Raw genomic sequence first — 13,046 nt, 5'->3', positions numbered from 1 at the left:
GTACGACATGGGCCGCTGGTCATAAAACAATTATTAGTCAGTTTTCTGTATTACACATGAGTCAGGTAGAAATTTTGAACAAGGTTCATAGAATTTAAAATGTTTTCAGCTTTTAAAGTAAAAACCTTAAAATAAAATAATTCAATCCAAATTTTTTATACAAAACTATTTGAAACAAAAAAAATAAACTGAAAACATTCAAACAAAATCTTCAAACTAAAATCTTTCAAAAGAAAATTTCAAAAAAATGAACTAAAAATTTTAGGACAAAATTTTCATTTAAAATTTTTCCAAACAAAATTTTCAAAGTTTTCAGAACTAAATTTTCACCCCAAAATTTTCAGACTAAATATTTTCGAAACAATGTTTCGAGCTAAGATTTTCAAACGAATATTTATTCAACCGAAAACAATTTCAAATAAAATTTAAGATGAAACAATGGTTAATTTTCGCGGCTAACCGTCAAACTTTATCCGGTTTTCAACTTTTCGATAAAGAAATAAACGTTTTTCAACTACTAGATTATGAAGTAAACGGTTTTCGGCGCACCGTGGCCCGTCTATCAGCTGTTATGATGTGGGATATTCGGCATCTACTCCTGTCTTCGACAGTCCCTGACAACGGCAGTTCGCTGGTGCGTGTTCGATTTTCCCGGAAGCCAGGTACCCAAGACACAGTTGCCTTTGAAAATCCAAGTGCCACAGCAACTTCTGAAATCGAGCCGCCCATTTGTCTGGCCCTTGCAATTTGACCACGGTCAATTGCACTCAGGTCCTTCATCTTGCCCATCACACACTGAACTGACACGGATACCGAGAGAGGAAGCACGCAACAGCGGTACACGCACGATGCGTTTCATTCATTTGCATGCACTGCTGGAGTACTGTTTCCAATTCAACTGGTGTTCAGTGTATAACACTGGATGAAAAAAACTCAGAGCTTGTTCCTGTAACCACTTTTTCTACAGTTCGTATATATGAAATAACTACCTAATTAATTCTATGGCTTATGGAGCCCGAAGGTTCAATGCCGCGTTCACAAAAGCTCTCCACTGACTTCTATCCTTAGCCAATTATATCCAGTTTCTACTTTGTATTCCTATCTCTGCGAGATCCATCTTAATATTGTCCTCTCTTCTGCGCCCAGGACTTCCTAATGGTCGTTTTCCGATTGGTCTTCCAGTCAAGACTTCGAAAGCATTTATATCCTAGTTACATGACCTGCCCACTTAAGCTCCCTAGACTTGATGACCCTAACAATGTTTGGTAAACCGTACAAATTATGTAGTTCGTCGATATGAAGCTTCCACCATTCCCCATTCCCGTTCCTCTTGGGTCCGAATATTCGTCTCAGGATCTTGTTCTTAAACACTTTCAATCTATGTTCTTCTCCCAGAGTAAGCGACCGTGTTTCGCAACCATATAGAACGACAGGCATGATTATCGTTTTATATATTTTAAGCTCAAATTCCTCGACAGAATTCGTGACGACAAGAGATTTTGTACTAAATAATAACACGAATTCGCTGCTTTTAGTCGACATTTAATTTCTTCGTAAATATGATTATCGTCTGTTAATATTGATCCTAGATATTTGAAAGTATCAACTTTATCAAAAGTATTATTTAATATTTTAACGCATCCATAATTTGACGTATTATGGTCCCGAAGCACTTCCATGAATTTAGCTTGCTCTGCATTTACTTCTAAACCCATGTCCCTGTAAGCGTTTAATAATATGTCTGCATTTCTTTCTATTGTTCTCCTGGTATTTATTAAAATATGTTGTGATAACTGTTTGTGTGAATATTTACCTTTTATTTCACTAATGATGATAATTGCATTTACAATAGCAAAGGGAGACGTTTGGTATTGGGCGCGTTTCTCCTATTAGTTCTCATCGTGAACCGCAATAAGTTATTTCAAAATGTGAAGGCCTGTCTCGTTAATAATATAATATTCACAACTTACGAAAACATTAATTTTATTGTTTCATTTCTTAACACATAACCACGCCAGACAAGTAACATTTCGATTCTATAAGAATGCTTACTAGAATCAATTATTATTAGTAGGTTTAATAAAACCTATGTCCCACTTAATTTCATCTCTCTCTCTTCAAGAAAGGTGAGTGAAATTTGAGAACTTCAACGTAAAAGACTTCATATTCATTCTTTCTTGCAGCTGTTCGTTTCGAGAAGACAACATTTGATAATTACTGGCTGAATATCGGATGATCAGTTTATATTTTTATTGGTTCTCAAACTTCTTTTTTACATAACAAACAATAGATTCCTGCTTGGCGTAAGTGTAAATGGAAAGTTCATACCCCTTTTCATTAGCAAATTTTCAAATATTTTCTTAAAAAATAATCATATCGGGCGATTATTTACCATAATACGAAAAGGATGTTGCAATTGTTCATAAATCTGAGAGAGCAACTCTTCATTTTACATTAAGTGATGGATATCGATATTCATTATTGTAAAGAAAATAAAGTTATCTTCATTGCGGTGAATGCACTTTATCTAAAATATGTATTTTTTAATTTGTCAATATTGTTTGATTAATTGGTTATCAAATGTATTTGTACTAGTAATGTTATTTCCATCAGACATTAAGTTAGTTTAGTCTATTAATTTCTAACTACAAGTTATTTCCATTAATTTGAGTCTAATTTAGCACGCGTGCAATTGTCACTGATTACCGTAGAGATTTTAAACCGAGAAGTCTTATAAATATTTGTTTTGAAAGTAAAAGTTTAAAAAATGCAAAATAGGCAACACTCAGCAATTTTAATACCAAAGTAATTAATTTGAAATTTGCGTGTAAAAGAAATATTACACTTTTAATAATTGCATCATATCTTCATGTGTAAAAATAAATAGAAAACATCTAAGACCGAGTTTGGAACCTTCGATCTTCAAGTTACACAAGTTCTTTTTTTTACGAAGACTGAGTGCCTCAACACGTTGTGCTAGCGTCCATACATGTATATATTTTTTATTTATTTATTTAAAAAGAGTTTTGTTCCCATCCGGGGATAGGCGAGCTTTGGAAGGCAATTCCTTGTCTGTTACCGGTGATATTTTCAAGTTTATGGAGCGTTGAATGTGGAAAACGTTGCAGATTGTATGATATTATGCGCTGAAGTAGGAAAACGTATAACAGTGTACATCTTACAGTTAGTTTATTTATAAAGAATGCAGGGAAAATGCAATTTCATCTGTATAGATCTGACGTAACTATCATAGATCTAGACTCACTTTTTTTCACTTTCTCTGAAAGGGTTTCTAGCTTTTTTTTTCTAAACAGAAGTGTACAAACTTTGAAATTGTTTCATAACATACTCTTAAATACAAAAAAAAATAATTAAAGAACACTACAACAAGTCATTGAATTTTGTATTAGATGCTAACTTGAATATGTTTCTGGTTTATGCGAAGTTTCTACTGCAACCCCTTTCACTAACTGTTGGTAAGCAGTGATTAGAGATAAAAAGTAGGAGAGACAGAAGAGTAGGAAGTAATTATTTTATGTGTACTTTTGTAATTAAGAGTAAATAAAACAAATGATAGCTTCAAGGTTACACAAAATGTCTGTTTGTCGTACTTTGTACTGCCTTTTATGATTCAACACCTAATTTGCTTGGAAATTCTGGACGTGTACCGTCCTCAGTTAAGACTTAGCTGAGGAGAAAATTAAGTAATGATTATTTATCGTTACTCTATACTGTACTGTACTGAAAGAATATTATCATTGGTATATAATATTATTTATAGTGTTATTATTAGTTATTACTTATAACATACGAAATATGTTGCCCATATTTCTTATTTTGACAATTCAGAATCAGTGATTAAATCTTCGTGTATTTTACAAGAGTCAAAATGGTCCATAGCCAGTTTTATACTGATAATTTAAGATGTGTACTTTAAAATATCATTAGAACTTTACTGCTATAAGTATCATGTAGAAAGTCATAAACTACAAGGTAGTTGAAAACTACTCTTTATTCTTATTCCTCTAAAAAAAAGTTAGGTGCGGTCTATTAGATTCTTCTCGATGTTCTGCTATAATTATAACTTTAAATAAACGTATCTTGTTATCATGTGTAATCTCTCCCACTACTGTGTGTAATATTTACGTACTGTTGTATGAAGGATGAAGTGTTGTATATTACATATTAAATATGCATGGAACTAATGCTATTCTTTTATTCTTTAAAAGCAAACGTTCTTGCGAAGCAACAATCATGTAAGTCTGTAGATTATTTAAAGGTTATTTGTGAATTGATTTGAAATTTTCCTTATTTGTATTCGTTCTTCCGAGTTAAATGCTGCAGGGTAGGCACAAAATCTTTTTTTTTTAAATTTCCAGTGCCTATTTTCCAAGCTTTTATTAACTAAAAGTCCTCAGCCTCGTTAAATATAAGTTTGCGCCAACACAACTTTCGATTTCTGTTTCACTTTCTGCTATTTAATATAAAATGCTAATTTTGTGATATTATGTCAGTGACGCAAATTTTAGTTTTGGGATTGATATTTCTTATTCATTACGAACAATCCTTTTAAATGCATTTTACGTTGCGTTTAGTAAATTTCTAATGAATGACAAGAATGGGATCTCCGGTCTCTGTCAGTAAGAAAGTGTTAACTAACTAACTGACTCTATGGTCTATGGAACCTGGAGGTTCAATGCCGCGTTCACAAAAGCTCTCCACTGATATCCTTAGCTAAATGCATCCAGTTTCTACTTTGTATTCCAATCTCTGCGAGATCCATCTTAGTATTGTCCTCCCATTTACGCCTAGGTCTTCCTAATGGTCGTTTTAAGATTGATCTTTCCAGTCAAGACTTTGAAAGCGTTTCTACTTTCTTCCATTATAGCTACATGGCCTGCCCACCTAAGCCTCCTAGACTTGACGACCCTAACAATGTTGGTTAAACCGTATAAATTATGTAGTTCCTCGTTATGAAGTTTCCGCCTTTCTCCATTCCCGTTCGTTCCTCTTGGGTCCGAATAATCGTCTCAGAATCTTGTTCTCAAATACTTTCAGTCTATGATTTTCCCTCAGAGTAAGCGACCATGTTTTGCAACCATACAGAACAACAGACATGATTATCGTTTTATATATTTTAAGCTTCAAATTCCTCGACAGAATTCGCGACGACAAGAGATTTTGAACCGAATAGTAACACGGATTCCCTGCTTTTAGTCGACATTTGATTTCTTCGTGAATATGATTTTCGTCTGTTAATATTGATCATCGATATTTGAAACTATCCACTTTATCAAAAGTATTATTTAATATTTTAACGCATCCATAATTTGCCGTATTACGGTCCCGACGCATTTCCATGCATTTAGTTTTCTCTGCATTTACTTCTAAACTCATGTCCCTGCAAGACTTTAATAATATGTCTACATTTCTTTCTGTTTTTCTCCTATCATCCCCTATTAAATTTATATCATCAGCATATGCCATAACCTGGTGAATACCGTTCAACTGTAGGCTCTATTTTCTATCTTTAATTTTCCTTATAGCGTATTCCAGAACAAAGTTGAATAATAATGGCAACAACGCATCTCCTTGTTTCAGGCCATTTTCGACGTGAAAGCTCGTGGACAAAAAAATTTCCTATCCGGACTTTATTTTGGAATTCATTTAAACATATTTTAATTAATCCAATTAGCTTTCTAGGTATTCCAAGTTCTGTAAGAACGTTCTGTAATGTTTCTCTCCTAGCCGAGTCGTACACCTTTTAAAAATCAATAAAGATTTGATATACCGGGGTATTGTATTCCCATTTTTTTTCGAGTATTTGGCGAATGGTAAATATTTGGTCGATAGTTGATCGATTTTGTCTAAATCCGCACTGATAATCTCCAGTAATTTCATCTGCATATGGGGTCAATCTTGCTAATAGAATATTTGAAAGATTTTTATAGCATGTTGACAGAAGAGAAATGCCTCGATAATTATTACAGACAGTTTTGTTCCCTTTCTTGTGAATTGGAACAATGATAGATTCTTTCCACTCTCGTGGTAACTCTTCCTTGTTCCAGATACGGAAGATGAGTTTGTGTATCTTGTTCCACAATTTTTCGCCTCCAGCTGAAATTAACTCAGCCGGAATTTCACCCGGAGATTTGTGTTTCTTTAATTTCTTTATAGCGGCTTTTACTTCTATTCGGTTGGGTTCTGGAATATACCGTTCTTCGGTGTGTATCTCCTTTTTTTCTCCACGCACACTAGTTTTTGGATGCGTGTTAAACAAATCGTCAAAGAAATCTTTGTATCTATTTAAGATGCTATCCGTATCAGTGAGAACTGTACCGTCAGATTTATTTAATATATAAGCACGAGGTTGATAGCCTTTCTTAAATTCGCTGATCCCCTTATACATTTCCCGGATGTTTTTTTTTGTTGTTTTTTATTTTTACTATTATCTTCAAGTTCCTTAATTTTAGCTTTCAAAATATCGCGTAGCTTTTTTCTAAAAGTTTTGGAAGTTTCCCGCCTGGTATCTGCGAAATTTTGTATAGTTATTTCATTCGGATTTTGTAGCCAGAGTTATTTTGTCTATTTCCGCTTCTCTGCTAGTTTAATGCATTCCTGGTCGAACCATGGTTTGTGCCTACGTATTTCCGCGTGTCCCAATTTTTCTTTTACTGAAATTTTAATGCTATATCTAATTTCAATCCAGGTATCCTCAACACTAGTGCACTCTGAATCTTCTAAAGCAGAGAATCTATTCGAAACTTCAGTCTGGTATTCTTCTCTTACCTAGCTCTCTTTTAATTTCTTTAAGTTGAATCTCTCCATTTTCGGACAATGAATATTATCTTTATTCAACGATAATCTCTCTCGTATTATCGCTGCTACCAGGTAGTGATCAGTGTCACAATCAGATCCTCTAGACGACCAGACATCAATTATGCTAGGTTGCCTTCTTTTATCTACTAAAACGTGATCAATTTAATTATGTGTTTTCCGTCTGGTGATGTCCAAGTGTATTTATGAATGTCGTAATGTGGGAATTTTATACTCTTCACAATTAGGTATTTGGATGTTGCGAAGTTCACGAGTCTAACACCGTTGTCATTACTTTCCTTATGCAAACTTTCGTTCTCTATAATCGGTTTGAAAATATCCTCTCGTCCTATCTTCGCATTGAAATCCCCTAACAGAATTCTCATATGGTATCGCGGGAGTTGGTCAAATATCCGTTCCACTTCTTCGTAAAAACTGTCTTTTATATCGCCACCTTTATCTTCAGTTGGGGCATGTACATTTAAAACAATAATATCACACTAGCGTCCCTTAACAGTAATAAAAGAAAGTCTATCAGTAACAAATTCAACCCGTTTAATTGCTGGTAATATTCGTTTGTGAACGAAAAACCCTGTTGCTAATTTGTTTTTTTTTTTCTTTCCCGTAAAAGAACGCAAAATTTCCGAAATTCACAGATCCATTATGTTCCCACCTAACTTCCTGAACACTTACTAGGTCCATCCTGTATTTCTCTAGCTCACTCGTTACGGATTTTAACGCGCCTGCCGTATAAAGACTTCTAATATTCCAAGTTCCAAATCTCATGTCCACTTTCTTTTGCTGAGGTCGTGCCAAGTTATCCGTCCTTGTACGAGGCTTTTGTGATAATTTCTGAACAAGTGCTATTTTACAGGATGAGGTTCTTAGCCTTACCCAAACCCCCAAGCTGGAGGACCACTTCTAGTCGGCTGTCCGCGACTGCTTATTCAGTATATTCGCAGCTAACCTCTATATCTAGAGGCCTTCTCCTCGATCCGCAACCTGAGGATGCGCCATGCCGTGGTGACAAGAATCTATGTTGCACGGAGTAAGAAAGTATTACTAAATGGAAATGCAAATGTAAATGTAAGTCAATGTAAATTTAGAAAAAAAATAAAGAAAAATACGAATTCACAAGTGGACTGTCTTGTTTACAACACACTACAAATTTTAGATTTGTTTTTTTTTCTTTAAAAAACTTATGATATATATATATATATATATATATATATATATATATATATATATATATATATATATATATATATATATCCGTTTTGATGTAATCTTGACGAATCATTTCTAGGATATAGTATTCGAGGAATTAGATATATTTGTTGTTCTAATTTTTCAACTTCTTTGCAGTGTCGATTTTTCCTCAAAACACTTGATGGAAGTTTAGTGCTACCGAGCACCGAGGAAATGAATTACGATACTGCCACAGAAATGGAAAAGAGAAGAAAGAAAGGTTTGACAAGACGTCAAGCTCATATGATGGGACCTATGCAAGGAGACTATTATGATGACCTCGCAAATACGGCTAATATTCCTGGCATCCCCGCAGTTATGACGAAACTACATAACGAGAGTAGTGAGAGATTTTTAGATGATCTGACGAATTACAGAAATGATGTTTATAGGATCATAGACGAAGAAAACTTTAAACAGATTTATTGAATATTAATTTCATAAAACTTTATTAGACAAATTAAGTGTAACCATTTATTTTTCTCGGTGTATAATAAAATTGTGGGTTTACGCTATGAGTTAAACAATAGTATAATTTGCAATGTATTTGAAAAGTGAGTTCCAAGACTTACACTGGAGCTGGGACTCGTGCATATATCGAACATTCCATTGTTACGTCCTAGGTCTAGATAATACTTAGATCTATGAACTAATAATTCAATAGAGTAAATATAATTCCAAAAATGAAAAAAAAATAGTACTGAAAACGTACTAGCAAAATATTTAACAGTATGAGTAAAACAAATAAATACGAGATGTTTACGAAATGTTAAGTTACAAAAATTGAATATAACGTTCTAGGTTAGTAATCTGTAATGGAACTTCTGTAAATTATGTAACACACTAATTCGGGAATATTTTACTCAGATGGATGAGAGTATGATCAAGAATTTAGTATCAGAGAATTACTGGATTAGTTTACCTTTGAAAATATTATTTTTTTTGTTATGTACGTTTTACAGTACAAAATCACTAACAGAATCAATGCTGCATGTCGAATGTAAAAACGCATATACAAATTGACCACTTAGATACCATTGGCCTAACTCCGAAATTGAAATTTTGAAGGAGTAAAATTTGAAAATTTAATAAATAATAAACGATTCACATTTTTGTTGTGTTGGTAACCAAAACCAAAACTATGTAGTTAATACTTCTAAAATTTGCTTTTTTTCAAAAATATCTTACAAAAAATATCAATCTATAGTGAGTGAAAGCATTAATCCATTCTTTTTTTTTTTTTAACTTTTTGGAGCTAGTCCACTTGACGTCCAATCTCCCAACAGTTAATTAGATTTGAACACATAATTTTATTATCCTCTTTATGGTTTGTGAAACACGCTAACATTTTCTGAAAACTTGCATTTAATACACTTTCCAAGCGTGGGCAAAATTCTTAATATTTTAACAAATTATGTGAAAGAATTTTCTTACCATTGTGAACTAGGTCTGAACAAATAACGTCTTCTTCACTGAAAGTAGTGGATCTTCTTCACTAGTGGACCTCCGTGCAGTAATATTTCTTTTCTCATTTTCCACAATGATTTAGTAGCTATAATTCAGGCACTTGATTGCCTGTTTTTGGATGAAATGATCCAATATATTTCAGGCAAAAATATTCTCGTAGACCTTATACCTGGAGAACTACATACAGTGAAGCCAAACGAAAACTATTACTTAACTCAGTATGATGTACTTATTCCGTGAAAAAAATATACAAAAATTCGATTTAATGGACGTTCAAACATTTTGTGACCCCTGATCAAAAAAAAAAAAAAAAATACATTTCATTCAATCAAAAATGTTCTTTCACGCCTTGTATCTGAAAAACTACATATAGTGAAGTCAAACCCAAATTATCACTTTACTCAGTATGTTGTGCTTATTCCTTATAAAATAAGAAAACTCGATTTAGGGAAAGTTCAAAAATTGTATGGTCCCTCATCCAAAAAATAAATATATATCATTCAATTAACAATTTTCTTGTGTGCCTTATATCTTGAGAACTACATACAATGTAGTCAAACCCAAACTATCACTTAACTCAGTACAAAAGCCCGATTTAGGGTCTGTTCAAAACGTTTGTGGTCCCTGCTCCAAGAACTAATTATTGACCAAGATCGCAATCTTTTGATGCATTTTTGGATCACTCCTAAATTCTAGGCCAAGATTGCAATCCTTTGATCCATTTTTGGATCACTCGTGAATTCTTGTTCCGTACTTCTGTCCCGTGTAGCAAATAAACCTATAAACTAGAATGTTATACTTGATCAATTCAGTGTTGTATACCTACATTTGGGCCACTCTGCACACACACACACACACACACACACACACACATTATATATATATATTGTTTTCTGTAAGGATTTACTCAATCCTCTATTTTATTCAGCCTATTTGTAGAACACCTCAACGTGTATGCATCTTAGTAGAAGTTTGATATAATATTTTATTCATAATATTGACGCCAGATAACACTCAAAAATTTCTTTAAATGAAGTGTTTCTTTTTAACTTTTCAGAGAGCTTCGACGTGTGGTTAGTTTCAAGTAGTAAGTATGAATAATACTAGTTTCAGCGCACCTCCATTTTAAAGTATTTTATATATATATATATATATATATATATATATATATATATATATATAATACATACACACATTTTACGATAAGTACTACACCAAATTTTATATTGTTAAATTAGATTAAATTATGAATGATGATAATATTTTTGATTAAGTGTATTTAATCAAAATATTTCTACATATGTTTATAATTTACTACTTCTAACTGATAATTTTACATACAGTTAATGAATTACAACATTGCGAATACATTGTTTAACAAAATCACATCTCATTGCTTACACAGGAGGGTAAATCTAATGATACCCTTTTAGTTTAACTATTCTGCTCTTTTCTTCATTTTTTCTTATTTTTTCTTGTAGTCATATTCTAGTTATTTCCATTTCGTGGTTATCTCTACTTTCATTATTTTCTAATACCCCAAATTATGGTACATATTCCACTTACTATTATGTATCTTTATACCATCTTAAGATCTTCATACTAATTTATTTTCTTCAGCCGAAAATGTTATGATATTTACTTTGGAGAATATTTTATATTTTGTACAGTTATTTATCTTCTACAACACAATCTTCATAATCTATGAAATATATTTCTGATTACCTAATGTTTGATTTTATTCCTTTTGTTTTTATTATTTGATTTTTCTTTTCCTTTACATTTTCTTCGATATTAATCGTCTCATTTTTGCCGAATCGCATATACTTTTTATTTAAGACGTAGAATCTTTTCTATCACAACACTTTTAAGTTCATCTTTAAATTTTCCCAATAATTTTTGTTCACCAACTTCAAACTATATGCATTGATTTATTTATAAGTGGTTGTTTCTAAAGGTTGCATATACATATATATAGTCTGTTTCTATATGAAATGAAGTACAATCAGTATTACTTATTAACAATTTTATTTCAACCTCATACTTTTTCTTTGAAACATTGTAGTATGAATCATACAAATATGTTTTAGATACATCTAGAATATACATGCTAATATAGATAGGCTAGGTAAAAGTAATTTTAATTTTATATATACTAAAAGCTAATAGATTTTTGGAAAGTATTGTTCCATCTTTGAATGTATTTTTGCAACTGATTTTCTACTGGTTTGTTATTGTGTGAACATCATATTTCTATTCATATCCTCATGTTTCCATAGTTTTCCAAATACAACATTATTTGCAACTTCATAAAATTTTTTGCTCAAAATAATCTTTTGCTTTGACCGAATTTCTGTTTTTAAGTCTATACAAATTATAAAGAAAAGTTACAAAATTATTAGCTACAATTTACAATAAAAATTAAATATTGCATTAGAAAATTCAAATTTTCTGTATATAGTAAGGACTTACTCTTAAACGGTCAATAAAATATTAGCATTAAAACAATCAGCATGGTTAAACAATTATGTAATGTTCTTGGCCCAATGGTAAGCCGAAACGTTTATCACGAAGTCCTTTCGCGTTTTTTAAATTCCTTTTGAAAATATATCCACCATAAATATAGGTTTTTGTTTGCAATTCTTTATCAAATATTTCTAATTTATGAAAAATGAAAAAATGAAATGAAATCTAAGTTTAACGCCCCACAGTTATGCCGGTTAGGCTAAAGGAGACGGTGATAATGAGAAATGAGTAAAATTGTGGAATGAAGAAAGTGGGAGAAAAAGGGAGACCCCCGAGAAAACCCACGAGCACGGTATTTGTCCACCACAAAGTCCACACGGCGCGAGCTCGGATCGAACCAGGGACCCCAAGCACCGGAAGTGAACGCATTTCTAATTTATGTCGTTAATATATTTCAATTGGGAATCTCGACAAAGCATATGCATACCTAACCTTCATTATTTGTATAAAAACTTTCCTGATCAGTCTTAATTTTCTAAATACTCATAGTTTGCTGCATCATATTGATTCTAACCTTGAGAAATTCCTCCTCTTGTAACATTTGCTGTAACGAGACATTTGTCATAATCAGTTAATAATTCTATTTTTATTTTCAATTTTTAACGTCACATCTTAAAAATATTCTGAACTAGTGAAATACCATGCTGGATCTATATTTTTTGTTTTAAGAGCTGTATATCTAAAGTTTCCAATAACATCTTTTTCGTTGTAAAACTGTGTATAATTTCTTAGGTTTTTTAAAGTTGCACAGTATACAGATTTTTACATTATCATTACAATTGTCATAACTTATTAATTCTTCATTCACCTGTTGATACTTTTTTAAACTTGTCTGTTGATATTGTTTCTTTTCCTATTTCTTGAGGTGAATTAACATAAGCATGCGGATATATGTCCTTTATTTTTAATAGATTATTTATAATTTTAGGAAAGAATTTCGTTTCCCTCAATTATTCTGGTTTTAAATTTCTAGTTAACTCTGATGAATT

The 13,046-nt window shown here is 32.2% G+C and overlaps 1 protein-coding gene across 2 annotated transcripts in view; it reads left to right on the top strand.

Moving 5' to 3' along the window:
• Positions 1 to 9,938, top strand: part of LOC145688406 (senecionine N-oxygenase-like) — a 299,767-nt gene extending 289,829 nt beyond the window's left edge. For both annotated transcript variants that reach the window (XM_081762592.1, XM_081762593.1), the window contains one exon: positions 8,182 to 9,938. In XM_081762592.1, coding sequence (XP_081618718.1) covers positions 8,182 to 8,493 — 312 coding nt within the window. In that variant the 3' untranslated portion in view covers positions 8,494 to 9,938. The remainder of the gene's footprint in view (positions 1 to 8,181) is intronic.
• The last annotated feature ends 3,108 nt before the right edge of the window (positions 9,939 to 13,046 follow it).

This window comes from Thermobia domestica, chromosome 6 (genome assembly GCF_964235325.1).
Source record: "Thermobia domestica chromosome 6, izTheDome1.hap1.1, whole genome shotgun sequence".
Classification (NCBI taxonomy): Eukaryota; Metazoa; Arthropoda; class Insecta; order Zygentoma; family Lepismatidae; genus Thermobia; species Thermobia domestica.
The sequence above is the reverse complement of the archived record's forward strand: the minus strand, read 5'-3'. Positions and strand labels throughout refer to the sequence as shown.